Source organism: Ictalurus furcatus, chromosome 12 (assembly GCF_023375685.1).
Source record: "Ictalurus furcatus strain D&B chromosome 12, Billie_1.0, whole genome shotgun sequence".
Classification (NCBI taxonomy): domain Eukaryota; kingdom Metazoa; phylum Chordata; class Actinopteri; order Siluriformes; family Ictaluridae; genus Ictalurus; species Ictalurus furcatus.
This window is the reverse complement of record NC_071266.1, coordinates 25,463,453-25,483,390: the sequence shown is the minus strand read 5'-3', so window position 1 is coordinate 25,483,390 and position 19,938 is coordinate 25,463,453. Positions and strand designations below refer to the sequence as shown.

At 45.4% G+C, this 19,938-nt stretch overlaps 1 protein-coding gene across 3 annotated transcripts in view; it reads left to right on the top strand.

Moving 5' to 3' along the window:
- Positions 1-19,938, top strand: part of kansl1b (KAT8 regulatory NSL complex subunit 1b) — a 61,616-nt gene that overhangs the window by 7,316 nt on the left and 34,362 nt on the right. For all 3 annotated transcript variants that reach the window (XM_053638389.1, XM_053638390.1, XM_053638387.1), the window contains one exon: positions 13,899-15,105. In XM_053638389.1, the coding sequence (XP_053494364.1) occupies positions 13,967-15,105 (1,139 nt within the window). In that variant the 5' untranslated portion in view covers positions 13,899-13,966. The remainder of the gene's footprint in view (positions 1-13,898; positions 15,106-19,938) is intronic.

Below are 19,938 nucleotides of genomic sequence, written 5' to 3'. Positions count from 1 at the left end.
TGATAATGTTTGCACCTTTTTATTAGGATCATATTCCTTCCTCAATCCCACCTCCACACCAATGGTATTGAGATTAAATGATAATGTCCTCATCACACTCTTAAAAGGAATACTCAATTAATATCCTGACCTTTTAACGTTATTTAAAATCACACGCACACACACACACACAAGGTCAAGGCGAATGTAATTCTTCGTTTGTATTATTTATTCTTGCTACAGAAGAGTCCAGGGTGAAACATTTACACGCCACGTTTTACCTTCTGGATTATTTATTAATATGTTATGATTTTTTTCAGTATTATTATTATTATTATTATTATTATGTAGCTTTATCTTCAAGACGTTTTTAAAACCATATCCCTGATGTGTGTGTGAGAGAGAGAGAGCAAGCGAGAGAGAGAAAATCTCGCAGCAACATATTGGTTTTATATATATATATATATATATATATATATGGTAAACGTTGTCATGTTTTTTTCTTTAGACGCTGGAGGAGGCCGAGTTTAATGGGGCTATTACATAATTTCCATATTTATGCTTAATTTCCTTTCTCGGCTGCTTTGCTGAGCCACACCGCACTGCTGATGCCCAAACAGGACCAAGCCACCATTTTTATATATATATATATATTATAATCATTTATTCCATAAAGAGAGGGAGATCTGTCTACGCATGTATGTGTATGTAGCCTTGTGTGTGTGTGTGTGTGTGTGTGTGTGTGTGTGTGTGTCCCATATTAAACAGTACACGTCTCCCAGCTTCTTCACCTGTGTTTAGTGTCCACACTCTGTACTTTTCCATGCTATAACGTGTTAACGTTCGCACATCCTCATGCCAGACGTGAGCCTGTTTTCAAGCTCAAATATACCAGCCTTTTCTTTCCCGATTGCCCAACAGGAATCTTTCTTTCTTTCTTTCTTCCTTTCTTTATATAAATTCGGTGGTTATTTGCTGCACAACATGGCACTGGCGCGCTTCAGATGTCATGTCGGTTTTACTTTATCTGCTCGTGATCAGAACTTAAACATGTTCGTGTTTGATTAGTGGTTTGGCTTTCGCGCTTTGACAGTGAAGAAGGGAAAAAAAGAGAGAGAGAGAGCAAAAATAGCTTATTCATTTTAGTTTTTGTAGATCTTGCTAAAACAAGGCTGTACGTTTGTTTCATGCTATAGTTTTGTTTGGTTTTTTTCCTTCCCTTTCTTTCTCTCTCTCTCGCTCTCTCTCTTTTAAAAATGTTCTTTTTAGGCCTCATCTTAAGATGAATTCAATAACCGGAGGTCAGTTATTCGACCTCTCCGCTCTGCTGCTTGTAGATCTCTCAACCTTCTTAAGCTTTACCTCATCGATATTTGACTCCGAACAAACGTTGCTTATTACTACACTCGCGCTCGCTCTCTCTCTCTCTCTCTCACTCTGTTTTTTTTTTTTTGTGCGTTAAACATTCCACTGTTTGTGTTTTTGTATCACCCCCACCCATAAAACCTCCCTAATTTATTTATACAGCCAGGTCACGCCCTAAACGACGGCGGTGGCAGACTGTAACGCGCTGTAACGCGCGGTCTTCTCCCATGATCGCTGTGAAACGGAGAGGTCTAAGCTCCTCCGTTAGATCCTTTCCCTCTTGTTTAAAGCTCCTCGGGTCCTGGCAGGATGTTATGTAACAGGTCAGCGGTGTAACTTCTGCCAGGGCGGTCGGTGCGCGCGGCCCCGTCTGGAACGCTTTCTTTCTTCGCTACATGTGGTCTTTTATTCGTCTGTTTGTCTGAAAGCACCGTCCGTACGGGGGTTTTTTTTCTTTTTTTTTTTTTAAGATGACGCACTCCCAAAGGGGTTTAATTTCACTTCTGTCTCACTGTCCTTTTTGTTCAAATAAATCAGTACTTGTTTCAGCCTTCTGAGGTATAAACACACAACCTGCTGATTTTACAAGCTACGAAACGTTAGCGTTGTTATATATTACGTTGCCGAGCGTTTTTTGGGGGGGGGGGTAATATTGTAAGTATCGTCAAATTAAAGCAAGATAGCTTCTGAATTGGATTCTGATTGCTCAGTACGTGTTCATTCAAAACAGAAAATTCTATAACGGCGCACATTTTCTGTGATGCTCTTGTTCTCAGGCGTTATCGTTTCTATAGCGACAGGGACCGCCGTGACGGACGCTCCACACGCACTTGTGTTATCGTAAAGCGTGTGACCGTCGATACGGTGACGTTTTCTCTGACGAGACCTTTTATATGCAGCGTTTATGGAAGGAGTCTCCGGTCGGTGTCGGCGTTTTTGTTACGTCGCGCTAACGTTACGCTTTCACGCGAGAGGATTTTGCGCTTTGCGGTTGCTTAGTAACATGACCAAGAACGCACGCTTGTTTGTAGCCGTTATACTAACTCGTAGGTGTTCCCCAAAGTGGTACGTAACTGTAAATGGATAAAACGTGTGAGGTGCTGTCATGTTGCCATCGTTGGCAAATTGCCAACGGGGTGTGTGTGTGTACATAAAATATATACTTATATTTTATGCATATAATATATACATATCTATCTATACTAATTCGAGATGCACCGATGTATCGGCCGATAAAGGCTATCAGCTGATAGGTTTAGAAACGTCCGATGATCAGGGATGATTATATCCTGTCAATCAAAAGAGGGCGGGAGAACACATTGATTATGTGCTTTGTGTGAAGATTATATCTCTTGTGTGGAATGATGACAAACTGCAGTTTGTAATCTCTGTAATCTCCGTACTGATAACATTTTACACCTGAAGTAAATTTTACGACGCAGAAGTTTCCGCATCAAGTCAATCACCCCACCCCACCCCGGCTGCGCCCTCGCGTTGAATTAAAGGGCCGGTACACCATTGAAAGATTTAAATGAAGATGAATTGACAAAAAAAAGTAGTATATAAATTGCACAGGAAAAATATATTTGTAGAGTAGTGTATTTCATATCCAGTTAATGTTAATATATAAAAAAGTTGATATTATATATGACCAGTTTGATGTTTAATGATGAAGTAGAAATGCGTTTGTTTGTGGCGAGTAAATGTGAGACTAACAGGAGAATTTTTAGAACTCAGTCAACGTTAATATGAATTAATATGGTAGGGGGGCAGTGGTGGCTTGGTGGCTAAGGGTCTGGGGTACTGATCGGAAAGTCGGGGTTCAAGCCCCGGAACTGCCAAGCTGCCACTGTTGGGCCCTTGAGCAAGGCCCTTAACTCTATCTGCTCCAGGGGGCGCTGTATCATAACTAACCCTGTGCTCTGACCCTAACTTCCTAACATGCTGGGAAATGTGAAGAAAAGAATTTCACCGTGCTGTAATGTATACGTGATTTAATAAAGACTCATTATCATGATCATTAATAACATTCAGTAAGTTAATAATCTTACTTTAATCTTCAGAATGGAGTTCATGTGTTAATGTTAATTAGAGTAATGTGTTTTCTGTTGATGAGACCAGTTACTGTCAAACAACTTGCTGAAATGGAGAGAATACAGTTTTTATTTGCATTTCTTTCAGAATTGTGGAATTAATTTTTATTCATTTAAAAGAAGGTATAAAAGGCAGAACTATCGGGCCGATATCACTCCGAATAATCGCTTATCGGTATCAGCTGAGAGATTTAGTGTCGGTGCATCTCTAGTATATATGCATTCATACATGATAGATATATAAAATGGAGTTGATTGGTTGAGACTATAATATCTATCAGGCAGTTTATTGAGATATTAACACTCTGCAATAAATCATCCGAGCTCTGTGGTAGTCTTGGTTTCGGTCCTCTTATTGATTAGTTGCGAGCGTGCGGATTGTTGGACGGTGGATCTGGCTGTCAGCTGCTGAATTGCGTGTAATTATTCCTGTCGCTGCCTTTCATAGCCCATGGAGCTGTAAGTGGGGAAATGGATGGTCCTATGAATAAGATGCTGGAAGGTGTTTAACTGCAGGCCTTTCTTCCTTCCTCACACTCCTCCTCCACACAATCTTTCTTTGGTTGCGTGTAGGTTTGAAGAGAACAGCCTTCACCGTACCGTATACATGTTGCGTAAAGCCTCCAGTCGCCGCGACCTCGACAACCACTCTGAGGCACTTTTTTATTTAAATGTTAAAAAGACCACCATTTTTAGGAAGGGGGAGAACTACAGATGGGACGGCCGAGACCGGAGAGGGGTTTTTGTGTAGTGACCGAGTCGGGTGAACTCTTCGGTTAAATTGCGCTGGATAATCGAATCAACCTGCGAGTAAAGCGTTAACGCCCAAGGAAAAGGCCAGTAAGATTTGGTCGTATGTTTTCATTTTTTTTTGTTGTTGTTGTCGTCCCCCCACTAGTTATCTATCTAACTCTTGGAAATGCAAAGTATCTGTCTTAGAAAAACAACCCTGACGTTACAGTATCCACTGAGCGCTTAATTGCGTGGTGGTGGTGGTGGTGGTGGTGTTTTTCTTACTGTTTTGTTAAACAAAAACAAACCTGTTGTGACATAAACACCAGGACTAGTTTGTTAGCTAGCAGTAATCAAATCTATCTGACTGCTCTTAGCGAATCAGCTCGCTGTACCTAGATACGCGTTTCAGTTGTTGCTTTATTTCGGAGATCGCTGCTGTTTTTGTAACGGTTAGGACGGAGACGGTGTAGTTTTCAATAATGGGGAGAGATTCAGGGGGGAAGATGACGACGACGATGATGATGATGATAAATAGGAAAAGGAACGCTCGGAAACGAAACGCTACGTAAGTGTCGTGTCATGTTTTACCCGAAAGGGGCCGATGACTTTCCGAGTCTCTGTGCAGGAAACCACTGCTACACTGTTAAAAATCTCATCTTAGCGAGTGAAAATGTCTCGAATACGTCCAGTTATCTACACAATTACAACAAAACCAAATAGAACATGACTAAAACTTACTGTTGCCTATTTCAAGCTTGCGATAGAACAAGTTCGTTCTCATGGCGGATAATTTTGCAACGTGGAACAATAGGTTTAATAATCTTCTTATATCTGGTTAAATGTGTTCTAATAGGAAATATTACATAAATCTGACCATATTCTAGATATTCTCACTGGCTGAGATGTTTGTTTGTTTGTTTGTTTGTTTGTTTATTTATTTTTGGGGTGCTATTGTTTGCTAAGCCAGCTTCCCTGGTAGAGCCCGGATCCACACACACACCCCTAACGTCAGATCTACATGCACACACACACACACACACACACACACACACACACACACACACATCTAGAGTCTGTACGTATACAAACCCACCCTCTTCCCTCTAAATAAATAAAAGATCAATCCTGCAGGGAAATTGTTCATCACACACAATCACTGGCTTTAATGTCATGATGAAGCGAAGCGTTTGCTCTTGGTGATCACTGGCTCTTCTATATGTGGCAAAAAAAACCCCCAAAACACCAGGGTCGCTTTATTTTGGGTAAATAGAACACGGCAAGGAAATCACTGCTTCAGGAACATAAGGTAAGAACAAATATCTAAAAAAAAAAAAAAATTACCCAAACCTCCGTCCAGCCAGCCCGTCCCTCCCTGAGATTTTGCATGAAGCTACACTCGGCCAACCGCCACGTCGCCGCGTCCGTCTGCCGATCTCCGACTGGTAAGAAGGGGGTCTCCAGTGTCAGAGCTTTATACACTTGATGTTTCGACTAACAGAGCCTGGTGCTGCTGTAACGTAAGCGAGAACAGGAAACGTCTGGTTTCACGGCTGTTTCTCTACACCCGGATTTCTTCGGAGCGACGGGAAACCGAGGCGGCGTCCTCGCACCACCCCGCCGTTGGTTATTTTCCCAGAACAATGCAACGCTGAGTGTTTTTACAGTCGTGTTCAGTTCAAAACCGCACCTGTGAGCACGCTGAGCCGTGCCTCCGGGACAGTTTAGTGTCTGATTATGGAAACTTTTGGGGGTTTTGCAGCGTTTCAGACTCTGCGTCGGGGGAGGGGGGTATGGGGGGGGGATTGGCGCTCGGTGCCAGATTGAACAGATCGAGTTCACGGTACTCCTGTAACTCATCACTTCCCCGGTGTTTGTTTTTTTATTAAATCCACTCCACATGGCTGATGTATAGACAGACGAAGGCCCCTCCCTCCTCCCCCATTTAATACGCGTGTGTATTTTGAGCTCTTTGTAATGAAACGGGCTCTAATGGGTGTTTGTGGGTGAAGCGGCTCAGCTGGGAATGATTCAGACATGTGGAAGAAATCAGTGCACGATGGCTGAACAGCAGATAACGTCTGGAATACCTCGCCTGGGTCCGTGGCGTTTTTAACGCTCATCGTCTTTCCTTCCTGGTAGACGTTTAAGGATAAAACGAGCCGAGCCGCAGGTCCGATTTGATGCTTAGGTGTGTGCGTGTGCGCTGATTTACCATAATCATCAACAGATATCGTGGACTCTCCAGAGAGATTCTGCGCCGCGCCTGCTGCTGTTCCGGAGGAGATGCTGATGTTTGCAGATGTGCGCCAAGCTTCGTTATTACTTGGTTTGCTTTCATCTTGCTATCTGGACTGGCTGCTGTGTGCATCTGGATGCTTCTCACTCGGCTAACCTCGTTCTCGTGAAGGTTAAAAAGAAAAGCAGGATTCTAGTAGAGTCTCTGGTGTCGGCACTTTGTAACCGTCGAGCCGTGACTTGAACGCTGCGTTCGATTCGATGTTGGAATAGTGCTCGGAACAACCGCGACTTCCTGTTCAGGAATAGGGACGGGTGAGAAGGACTTAAAACTGTGACTCGGTATTTCATGGTTTTTTAGGTTGCAGTGACGATATAAATGACCATGCGAAAATTGTAACGTTCATATTTTTGGCCGCGTGTGTCACGTCGGCGTACGGTCTCGAGAGCCGTGTAAACACAAACATCGATTAACTACAACTTAATTCTGACCACCATTAAATACTAAACTATCTAAACCACTGGTTCTCAACTGGGGGGTGTGTGCGTGTGTGTATATGTGTGTGTGTGTGTATATGTGTATATATATATATATATATATGTGTGTGTGTGTGTGTGTGTGTATGTATGTATGTATATAATGTATGTGTGTATGTATGTATGTATATAATGTATGTATGTTAGATAGATAGGTAGGTAGGTAGGTAGGTAGATTTGAGATAGAGTGGATAATTATTATACCTGGTCTCCTCCAGTATGGGGTGAGATGGGGGAGTGTTGGGGAGGGGCTTTAGTTAAAAAGGTTGAGAAGGTCTGATGTAAGCTATACAAACACAATGTATTCATGCTGTAACTCCAGGAAAGACGGAAAGGTTGAATTCGAACCACTTCCATGTTCTGGAGGAAGCTACTTTTTTGGGGGAATAAATGAAACTCTGCCTTCCACCATGATCCACGTTCTCGTTCTACTCATCAACTTCATCGTCAATATCGTATGAAGATGACCAACAATTATACCAGTACGGTTCCTCCCCGTGATATCATGGGCAGTTCCTACTTGGGAACTGAAGATGGTCTTCTCAACTCTCCCAGACTACTGAACGACGTGTACGGTTGCTTCCGCTTCTGCACGGTTCAGTCTGTTTGAAAGGAACCCCGGCACGTCCTCCCCCTCTGTGTGGTTCTACAGCCGGGTGAGAACGTCCGAGCGAGGTCGAAGAGAGTTCTCTGAGAGAGTGGCGCGACCCTGTGTCGACCCGCCTGCAGGAAGTGAATCAGACATGCCGCGTGTTGACGGTTGCACCACATTTTGCTGCTGATTTACTTTCTTATAACCGCACACCCCTCCAGGTGTTTTTCTTCCACGCTTGTACCACGTTTACATCAGCGTGCGCAGTTCTACTCCGCTATCGTTTCCACGGTAACAGCTTACGCTTTTACGGCAGGCGCACCACGTAACCTAAACAAACCTGTGTTTTTGTAATTTAACTAACAGAAATGCGTGTAGTCAGTCGTTCGTGATGTCCCGTTGTCTGTAAGGAGAGGATTATTTAATGTTTATGGAAGGAGTCTCCGATGTCAGTGCTTCGTTAAGAAGAGCGGCGGGTGAAGGAACGAAAGAAAGGAAGGGCGCATGGTGCGGCGCTCAGTGCTCGCTGAAATGAAGTGCGTCTACATGACCGTATCTGCACACAGCGACTCGTTCAGCACAGACCTGGGCTGGTTAATCCCGGTGTTTCTGAACACGTGTCTACGTTTCGACACGTGGTTCTGTGTAGTGTGGACTGAGGAAATGGGGGCGTGCGAATACAGTGAGTCACGTGACGCGGTCAATAAACAGAATGGTGGACGATGTACCGCGGTCGTTGCTCCTGATGTCCAGTTTGGCAGCGTTGTTAAAGATCTCTGTGAATGACCTTCAGCGACGGGTTTTAATCCCACGCAGGATTCGGGTTCCTTCTGCTTGTCGAGCAAAAACATGTCGCTGTGTGAAACTCAGGGCTCTGGTTTTAATGCAGCTTGCAGTCCAAAGTTCAGGGATTTGTTCATGGCCTGATGGCCCAGTTATAAACACACACACACACACACGCACACGGCCGGGGTGGTGCTCAGTTCTGCAGAAATCTCTTCCTTGTTGAGGACGGTTTCTGCGGAGCTCCTGATTAAGGCGGAGCGACGTGATCACATGATGTCATTTACATATTACATCACAACACACCTTTCTGATTCATCACAGGTGTCACTGGGTCTTTTTAATAAGACTGTTAGCTTTGTTTCAGCCGGCTGAAGGATGTGAATGATTTATAGTTTGTGGAGTATTTAGGATTCATTTTAAAATAAACTGCAGCTGATGACTGTGTCTACACGTGTACAGTGTTCCACTGTCTACACTCATTACTCCTGCTCCTGATCTCAGCACCTGTCTTCTCATCTACACTCCGCACCTGCCTGTCTCTCTGCCTGGCTCTCTGCCTGTCTTTCTGCCTGTCTCTCTGTCTGCCCGTCTCTCTGCCTGCCTACCTGCCTGTCTCTGCCTACCTGTCTGTCTCTCTTTTGGCCTCTCTTTTTGTGTGTCTGTCATGCTTTGTTCTTCTTCCTACTATTGGCTGGTTTTGTCTTTGTCGCTTTATCTTTCTGTCTGTTACGTTCTTGTTTGTCTGCCTGTCTCTCTCTCTCTCTCTCTCTGCATCTCTCTCTTTTTGTCTGTCTTATTGTATTTTTCTCTCTCCCTCTGTTTCTGTATCTCTCTCTTTGTCTCTTTCTTTGTCTCTCTTTCTTGCTGTTTGTCTCTTGATGTATTTTCACTCTCTCGCTTTGTCTCTATCTCCCCCTGTCTCTTACTGTATTTTCTTCTCTCTCTCTCTCTCTCTCTCTGTAGCTCTTTCTCTTTGTCTATCTTTCTTGCTGTCTCTCTCTCTCTCTCTCTCTCTCTCAGAACCCCTCAAGCGTCATATTGGTCATATCTGCCCTCTCCCGTGTGTGTCTGTGTGTGTGTGTGTGTGTGTGTGTGTGTGTTGCGTCCTGCTGCAGGGTCTTGGTGTCCTGATGTACAGAAATGAAATCATTTCTTTTTGTCGGTGTTAAATAAGATCCTGATTTGTGTTTTCCGGCTGGTTCTCTAACGCTGTAATGTAACTCCACTAGCGTTTAGACGGACCTCTACGTCGTGATCTGGACCGTGTCTGGTAGCGGTACGGTGACGCGGGTCTGCGTGCGCCGGTCTTACGGATCGGATCCTGGTCCGATTTCTCTGAGACGATCGGTACGGTCGTGCGTTTTAATGCTCCGGATGGTATTTCCCTCGGGGTCTCGCTCTCGCCCTCTCCAGGCCCAGTCCGCTGCACAGTGATAAACCGGCGTGCCAGGTCTGATGGGAAACGATCTGCGTGTGATGAAGATCTCCGCCGGGAGCAGTGTGTACAACAATGCTGGCTGTTTGCTCAGCTCCTCTCCTGCTTTGTGTGAACAGCACCAGAGCTCCAGCTTCATGTAATTACACACCGCTTAAGCTCGCGGTAATGTATACGAGTGTTTCTCAGCGTGATACGCTCACGCCAGCGTAACACGCACCGCCATGTCGGAATAATAAGCCAGCAACCTCACGTATACACGGAGGAACAAACTTCCTTAAAGAGATGTTGACAAACACGGCATTGGACATCCGGATCTATTTATTTATCTATTTTATTTATTGTAAAAGAAGACCATATGCAGATTTTTATCTTTCTTAATATTTGTCCTCCTTTATAAACTCTGGGTTTTGATTGGTCAGAAGGTGTTGATTAGTTTTCTATAACAGCAGCTCTGACGGTCGTGACTGATACAAGGCGAATCACTGCTTTAACCTTCTAAAACGTTACTGTTTCTATAGCAACAGCTCCTTCACATGACTGGTGCTCCGTATGGTAACGTTTATGGAAGGAGTCTCCAGTGTCGGCGCTCCGTAACAGTCACGTGTTTAGGACAGGGAAGGTTTCACCTTGTGGTTTCTCTGTAACGCGGCAAGCAAGAGCAGGGACAATCAGTACGTTTACACGGACAACAATATTCCGATATGAACCCGATTAAGACGATACTCTGATTAAGAAACTAGCATGTAAACAGAGATTACAGATGACCTTAATCTGATTAAAGTCACACTCGAAGTAAACACAAACGGAATTAAGACGTGTGGAGTATTCCTGTTTTAGTGTACACACCTTAATCACACTATTAACCTCGTGTGAGAGTTTTCACCGCATTGTGTGACAGGACACGTACACACACGGCAGCGCTCAACCGTTTGACGGCAAACAAGAGAGCACGGCTGCGTCCCAAACCGCGTACTTGCCTAATATATATTAGGAGAAATACATGTATCTCAGCTACTATATAGACGGTAAGTACACGGTTTGGGACGCAGCCCACGGCTTCAGGCAGTCGTCTATTAGCACGTACAGCACGACTAATAATTGACGCTTGCGCTAGTCTTTGGACCCGACTGCCGATGAGCCCTACGGTGTCTCTGCACCAGTGAGCCGGACGAACTCTGCGTGTCATCACGTGAGCGCTTACGCTCGTGCTCCTCGTGTTTAGGACGTGGTTCCACGTGTTTACGTGTCGGCTGGCGTGTCCTCGGGGCAGGGAGGAGTAGCACGGATTATTCTTCCCCACAGCGTTAACGTTTTCCATGTAGATGAAGCGGAAGGAGATCGAGTAGCTTCATCTGGAGAGCTTTGTGTGTCGGTTAAGTTGTAATGTGGTGTCCAGTGTCCAGCTTAAACTCATTAGTGTAACTATAAGGCCTTAATTAGCATTAAAACGTCTTCAATTCACGTGTGTGCGGCTCATCAGAGAGTGTTTCAGAGCGACTCGGTCCACAGGAAACGCCGCTCCACACCAGCTTCATGTCTGTGTGTTGAGCGTTTGAGTCGGTTCTAACCTGCCTTCAGATACGACACACAGATTCACTCTGCAGAAGTTTAATATATATATAAATGTCTGTACATTTATAATCCTACTTGTTATATGAACCTGGCATTAAATTACCAAACCCTCTTAAACACTGCTGAGGGGGATTCTAATACAGCTGCTGGGGGACTGATGGTAAATTCCACATCTTTTTGTCTTCTGACTGCCGTAATCCAGCTCTCTGTAGTTTTCTCCTCTCTTGGGGAGTCATGGGAAGGAAATCCTGGATTGTTTTTCTTCCACGGTTGGAGTAAATGGTAATGCAGATAGGATATTTGCTCTGGACTCATGTCCCTCTGTAGAGGGATAGCTGATGTAGCGTGATCGAAATGACGTTCAGGTCTAGAATACGGCGTTAAAAAGTGTTAAATCTGAAATGCCGATTCCTGCAGATACCAGGATGAGCGCAGATCCTGAACAGTAAATATTGCGATGGAGTAGATGGATGGATTTGGATAGATAGATGTAGTTATCTCACTGTTGCCTCGTCAAAGTTCAGTGCCAACTTTGAGATGAGTGCCTGTTCAAGAGTTATCCATGTGTATTTTTATTTGTTTTTTTAATTCATTTATCTCTCTGGGAGGAAACGCCTGACATGAGTTCTCATATTCGGTGTGTTTTTCAATGAAAGTTTTTCATCTCGGTGTAACAAATCACAAAGGTCTCGTTGAGCTGTTTCCTACCGTCGACCTTTTAAAGCCCACAATATTCGAACGTCAGCTTTTAACTCGCTCTGTCTCTGTTTCTCTCTCTCTCTGTCTTTCTCTCTCTGTCTTTCTCTCTCTCCCTCTCTCTGTCTTTCTCTGTCTCCCTCTCTCTCTCTGTCTTTCTCTCTCTCCCTCTCTCTGTCTTTCTCTGTCTCCCTCTCTCTCTCTGTCTTTCTCTCTCTCCCTCTCTCTCTTGGTCTTTCTCTCTCTCTCTCTCTCTCTGTCTTTCTGTCTGTCTCTCTCTCTCTTTTTCTCACACACACACAGAGAGATACATTTTGAATGTAAACATGACTTCAGGAAGATGTGTAGCTCTACATCTGTGCAGCTACACAACTTTTGCGATTGGCCGAATTTTTAAAAAAAGACGAGGTTAAAAAGTTCTTGCATCAGTGCAGAATCGCTCATGAAAGCGTCCTGAAGCATCATATATGCGATTATTTCCCCCACCCCATCTATATTCGTATTTATACCCCAAGTAGCGTGTGTATTTTGACTCGGGCAGTTCCTCAGCCTCAGCGACATCTCTTCAGCTCATTCTTGATCTTAACTAGAGAGAGATTCTTGGGCCTGTTTCACACTTCTATCTGTCTGTACCTGCTCACAGACGTCTCTAGAAAATAAACTTGGTTCTGTTCCCCAACGTTGAAAACAAGCCAGGAGCCAAATGGAATGCAGCGAAACCCTGACCAGGCCGTTACTAAGGATGAGTAAATGCTGTAAATACGTCACGTAGCGCCTCATGGTCTTGTTCACGAGCTTCATTTCAGACCGCTCAACCGTTCCGACCGTTTAAAGAAAGAAATCGGCGCACGTGTCTTTACAGCGTCTCGAGACGTCTTGTTACGTTTCCAGATCTTGGGTGACTCTTCAGGAACGACCCATGAGCTGTGAACAAAATGGTGGCGTTAAGTTTATAGGAAATGGATTAGCTTAGTTCTGCAGAGAATCGATATTTTTCGGCAGGGACGGGTTGGAATGAAAGGGAAAGCATGGTTAATGACCTTCTTTACATTACGCATGATAACCTGCTCTGCTTATTGGAAGTATAAATACAGCCAAACACTGCATATAACCAGAAAAGTACTTCCTCCACGGACATCTTTTGAGAGTCCGGCTACAGCATTGTGTATATCGTCCCGTATCCGGGCAGGAAGTGATGAGATCTGGACAGGAATCTTTTGAACTTTAGTTTTGAGTCACGGTGCTCTTCAGGGAAATGTTTTATTAGATGAAAAACCTTTTGTGTTTGTGTTTTTTTTTCTTTCTTTTCCCCTTTCTTCTTTTGGGCAAAAAATCCAATAACAGGTGCGCTTTAAATAAACTCGCTCATCTATAACATTTCACATTTGCACTTGTCCTCTGAATATAATAGAGATGATGATGATGATGATGATGATAATAATAGGACTATAACATGTTCTATTTATATATAAATAACACACATCTAACCCTGTTTTATGTTTTACTCACGGGTATTAATCTGGACTGGGATCAGTACTCAGGGTTCACACAGGGAACTTGAAATACTTGATTTGAAACTGAACACGAGAGCATTTTGTTGTTGCACCTTGGCGGTTGACTTGAGGTGAGATGTTTAATATTGAAAACTGCTCATTTGGTAGAAACAGCACCGGAATAGTGTATCATCTGACCGAGTGACGAAAATCCAAGTTAAATCCAGACTGGTTGGAATATGAGACATTGTTTGGTGAAATGATATTTACTGTTGTCAAGGCAAAAAAATTAGAACTTAAGAAATTACGTAGTGTTTGTTTTTTTTAAACGTCTTTGAGAAGTTTCACCAACGCGTCTTTTTTGTCCCGTCTCACAGCAGGTTGTCCTGTGGCGTGACGGTAGGTGGGTGGTGTGGCTCTGGCCTCGGCCCCCTCGCGCCGCTGAATGGCTGCGATGGCGCCCGCGCTGACCGACACGCCGGCCGACACTCACCGAATCCGCCTCAAACTGGCTCCGTCCTCCTCCGCTATCAACCCGAGCGCCGTGGAGGAAAACGGCGCCACCGGCCGCGTCCTCGTCCCCACAAACGGCGCCATCAAACGCAAAACCCCATCCGACAAAGAGGATCATCTGTCCTGCACGGCCGGAACCTTCAACAAGGAGGAGTCGGGTCGCGATTTGGGCAAAATCCAGCAGCTAGTGACCTCGTACCGCTGCTCGGATGAGACCCTGAAGCTGCAGAACGTCTTCGACATCCTGCCTAGCTTCATGCAGCGCAAACATCACACCCTGGAGCTGTCGGAAGAGCAGCTGAAGAGCATCATGAGCGTGGGGAACGCGAGTGGTCTGCCTTCTCTACAGCAGAGTGTCGGTGTTAACGGCATGGCCAGGAAATTCACTAAAGCAAGCAAAGACTCCAACAGCGTGACCATGAACGGGGGCAAGCACGGGCAGACAGCGCTTCCCCTCTCTCATACTGGATCGACAGGGAACGGCCCCGTCAGAGATTCTACAGAGCAGCACCAGTGCCCTAGAGGCGTCTCTCGGGACCGTCTGTACACCCGGGATATCCCAGAATCCCCTGCGGCGTTCCGGCCGCCTTCGCGAGAGCGGAACATTTCGGACAGGTTGTCGGCGCTTGGCTCGGAAGTCTCTCTGCCTCCGTGTTCTGCGCTTCACCCGCCCGGAAGCCTGGGAGGAGACCTGCACGATCGGTCGCAGCAGGTCGAGAGCCGTCAGCTGGAGATCGAGGGTCGTCTGCGGCGCCTGCGCAAGCGGCTGCAGGTGGTGCAGGCGAAGCAGGTGGAGCGTCACGTGCAGCAGCAGCTTGGTGGATTACTTCACAGTACCCTGGGGCCTCGGGACACCCGCTTCCATCAGGAGAGAGCAGAAGCGAGCCGCTTCCTGAGGGGCGGATCGGCCACGGCCGAATTGGAGCGACTCTCGCTGAGCTGCAGCACCAACCTGCGAGCGGCGGAAAGTGCCTTCGATTCAGACGTGACTGAGAGCAGCTCTGGAGGAGAGACGGACGTGGAAGAGGACGAGCTGGCCCGGGTGGACGTCGAGCAGAGGCACATTTCTCTGTGAGTAGTGCACTTTAAAGTCCGACTCGCTAGGTGGTGGTGGTGGTTGTTGTTGTTAACAGTGACATTAAATGTGTACGATGAGAATGTCCGAGTGTTGCTTTTACCTGCAGGTGAACGATGAGGTTTCTGCTGCTTGCTGGTACACGTTCAGCTCGATTCCTGCTCTTATTTTCGGTTTAACGGACTCGCGTTACGAACTACACGGCTACCTGTGCTCTCTCTCTGTCTCTCTCTCTGTCTCTGTCTCTCTCTCTCTCTGTCTCTCGGTCTCTCTCTCTCTATCTCTGTGTGTGTCTCTCTCTGTCTCTCGGTCTCTCTCTCTCTGTCTCTCGGTCTCTCTCTCTCTATCTCTGTGTGTGTCTCTCTCTGTCTCTCGGTCTCTCTCTCTATCTATCTCTGTGTGTCTCTCTATCTATCTCTGTGTGTCTCTCTCTCTCTCTCTCTCTCTGTGCGTTCATTTGGACCGGTCAACAGGAAGACTTTAATTGACGTCACACAATTAATATATATGTGTAAGCATTAGGGGATTGTAGATCTGGGCCAGGACTCGAATCCGATCCGATACGGTTTCGATTCCTTTGCTTTCCTGTATAGCTATGTAAACGTTCTTCAGTACACACTGACCTTACTGTGTGGTTATTTCAGGTTTTGGCTTCACTTTAGTTAAAGGGGTCATATGATGCTTTTTAATGTCTTCCCTTTCCTTTAGCGTGTAATGTATCTGTTTGTGCATGTAGAAGATCTGCAAAGTTACAAAGCTCATCATCTCCCACAAGGGGTTTTATTCTCTCTGCCTAAAACGCCTCCATCCAAGTCCAGATATTACCCCCGCAAAGGTCTACGTCACTATTTGAAATGTCAGCATAACGCTGCCGTTAAAAAAAATTATTTGTTTAATTTTCACTTCAGGATGTAAAGTTGTTACAGCGAAGAAGATAAATGAAACGGTTATAACGTCGTATATGAAAGGTGAGAGTATAAAATAAAATCTCACCACCGTGAAACGTTCTGCCCAAGTCGTGCTCGCACAGTCGGTTCCGCTGGATACGACTCGGAGTCGAGTGCACGCGTCAATCCCTACCACCTACCTACCTACGTTTAGAGGTAGATGGTAGGGATTGAGTGGTGCGCTCGACTGGGAGTCGGATACAGGAGCGTGTGTTTAGAGGTAGATGTTAGGGAATGACTGCACTAGAGTCGGATACAGGAGCGTGTGTTTCGTTTAGAGGTAGATGGTAGGGATTGACTCGTACACTCGACTCGGAGTCGGATACAGGAGCGTGTGTTTTGTTTAGAGGTAGATGGTAGGGATTGACTCGTACACTCGACTCGGAGTCGGATACAGGAGCGTGTGTTTTGTTTAGAGGTAGATGGTAGGGATTGACTCGTACGCTCGACTCGGAGTCGGATACAGGAGCGTGCTGGAGACCGTTACTCTAGCAGCCTCCCTCTGATCCGTTTCAGTTTCACTTCACCCCACGTGTTAACGTCTACATGATGCAATGTCAGTGCAAGACTTCCTTCCCCCACATCCACAGCAGTGTTTTATATTCACCTCGTGTTTCATTATCAAACCCCGCAGTACAGGCCGCTCGTTTCTCTGCTAAACGCTTTCACCGCTTTTCTCCACAGGTGCAGGTGTGTTCGATATGTAGATGACATCATGTTGTATCAGGTATCATGATGTAATGCAAATGCAACATGTATTCCTCTCTGTCTCTCTCTCTCTCTCTCTCTCTCTCTGTGTCTCTCTCTCTCTGTGTCTCTCTCTCCCTCTCTGTCTCTCTCTCTCTGTGTGTGTCTCTCTCTCCCTCTCTGTCTGTCTCTCTCTCTGTGTCTCTCTCCCTCTCTGTTTCTCTCCCTCTCTGTCTCTCTCTCTCTCTCTGTGTCTCTCTCTCCCTCTCTCGCTCTCTCTCTTCCCCCCTCACTCTCTTTCCGTCTCTCTCTCTCTCCCTGTGTGTCTCTCTCTCTCTCCCTTCCTCTCTCTCTCTGGTTTCTGGGGTGTGATTAGTCATCGTGATTGGTCAGTAGTGAAACCCCGGCTGTAGTAAAGAGCTGAAGATCTTTCCTCAGCCGGTGGAAATCGTTTTGTTTCTTTAGCGAAGGCCGTTATAACTGATAACTTACAATTAACTAAACTTTATAATGCTTATATTTTTACATTAAAAAAAATACAAACTACATAATCATCCAATCAGCTGCTTCCAGTTCAGTTTAATTATTCTTGAAAAATGTTTCCATTTAATTATAAAGAGACAGTAGGTCATTAAAAGAGTGTATTGTGCTGAATCCTATCACGATATCGATATTAGTCCATCTTCAGTGGTGCTTTAAATCCACCATTTTTAATCTAAATCTACTGAAACCATGGCGAAGTGGATCACAGAGGGGTATAGAGAGACCAGAATATTCTGTACATAAATAAATCAGGAAAGACACGTTTTTGTCAGAGGAACTTGTCGAGATTTGACGCTAGTATCAGATTTCAGTCTGCTCACGTGCTTCATTTCTTCTACGTGTAAATAATGCTCCGATACAAACAAGTGGTACCGCATGACCCTGTTTGGCGTGAGCCCAGTCCACGTGGTTGTGGATCGGGACGTGTTTCACACAGACCAAGCAGAGATTTTGGGAAGAGGAGGAAATGCAGCGTCGTCTAATAACACTTCCTGATAACTGATTTAAAAACATCTTTACAGCGGTTAACCCGTGTGTTGAAGAGGTGCGAGGACGTGCAGAGCACAAGGTGACGTGAAGGATATTTGCGAGAGTGGAGACACTGAGGAGAGCGGGCAGAGGAACTCGGTCATCCTGCACGCTGTTTACTCCAATTAGTGTAAAAAAAAAAAAAAGTTTAGACCGGATTCCACCCACTTATCCACCGGGTAACTGTGAATAAACCAACATGAACTGAAACATGTTTATCTGCTGAGTGTGATTTTATTCGTCCCTGCATCAGATTTCTGAAACATTTACTAATGAACAACTTCCCCCTCTCTCTCCTTTACGCTTGTCTCTCTCCTTTACAGTCGTCTCTCTCCTTTACACTCCTTTACACTCGTCTCTCTCCTTTACGCTAGTCTCTCTCCTTTACACTAGTCTCTGTCCTTTATGCTCGTCTCTCCTTTACGCCCGCCTCTCTCCTTTATGCTCGCCTCTCTCCTTTTCACTCGCCTCTCTCCTTTTCACTCACCTCTCTCCTTTTCACTCGCCTCTCTCCTTTTCACTCACCTCTCTCCTTTTCACTCGCCTCTCTCCTTTTCACTCGCCTCTCTCCTTTTCACTCGCCTCTCTCCTTTTCACTCACCTCTCTCCTTTTCACTCGCCTCTCTCCTTTTCACTCACCTCTCTCCTTTTCGCTCGCCTCACTCCTTTACGCTCGCCTCTCTCCTTTACGTCTCACCTTTATGCTCGTCTCTCCTTTACATCTCTCCTTTATGCTCGTCTCTCTCTTTTATGCTTGTCTCTCTCCTTCACGTCTCTCCTTTACGCTCGTATCTCCTTTGTCTCTCCTTTACGCTCGTCTCTCCTTTACATCTCTCCTTTACGCTTGTCTCTCCTTTACATCTCTCCTTTACGCTCGTCTCTCTCCTTTTCTCTCCTTTACGCTTGTGTCTCTCCTTTACACTCGTCTCTCTCCTTTATACTCGTCTCTCCTTTACATCTCTCCTTTACGCTCGCCTCTCTCCTTTATGCTAGTCTCTCTCCTTTACGCTCGTCTCTCTGCTTTACGTCTCTCCTTTATACTCGTCACTCCTTTACATCTCTCCTTTACGCTCGTCTCTCTCGTTTACATCTCTCCTTTATGCTTGTCTCTCCTTTATGCTAGTCTCTCTTTCTTTCCCTCTGTCTATCTCTCTTTCTGTCTCTCTCTCTTTCTTTCTCTCTCACTCTCCATCTCTCTCTCGCTCTCCATCTCTCTCTCTCGCTCTCTCGTTCTCTCCCCACCCCCCAAGCGCAGATGATGGTGTCAGTATTAATTAGCGCAGTGTACCTGTACACAGCAGTGGTGTGTCGAGCTCAGAACGTTTGAAATCTCACTCGGAGATTTCAGAACAGTGTGTCTAAGAGACAGATATAAACCGTCTCACTTCTCGTCTGTCTCTCTTTGTCTGTCTGTCTGTCTGTCTGTCTGTCTGCGTGTCTTCAGCATAAGAGCTGGGTTTATAGGGGGCCAAGCACCACAGGTGCATTTTCTTTTAATTTGTCAATTACTCTTTGTGTTCTGCATGTGAAGTAACTCTGTCCTTTTCTTCTTGTTTTTCTCTCCCCTTCCACCTATTCTTCTCTTCATCTGTCCATCTGTATTGCCTGGATTCTTTCAGAAGTTCCGGATATTTTTTCCTCCAGTTAAACAGAACAAATGTACATAATTGAGTAAAGAAGTGAGAACGTACAAGACAGGAAATTCGAACGTGTGTAAGAATCGATCCACGCCAGAATTTCTCCTAGGGGGGTGTGTGTGGGTGTGTGTGTGTTTTCTCATGTTAAGGGCTATAGATCCCTGAGCTGGTTGGTTATGGTTTTCTCCTCCTACGTGGAGGTCACTGAGCCGGTCGGTTAAGGTTTTCTCTGTTCTTACATGTTCCCGGTTCGCGCTCGTCCATCCTCCTCCTCTGTGGCGTGTGCACACTGCGGTGTAAGCTCTCTGGCTTTTTATTTCCTTTCCTTGTGATGTTCATGAGGATCAGTAGATGAACGATCGCTGAAATTCTCCGAGAAGGTCAGGTATAAGAGGGTGTGTTTATTAAGTGTGAGACATGGTGTTTTTGTGGGTTATATAATAAACTCAGTCGTATAAATCCATCTCGATGATGTATCACTCGGATG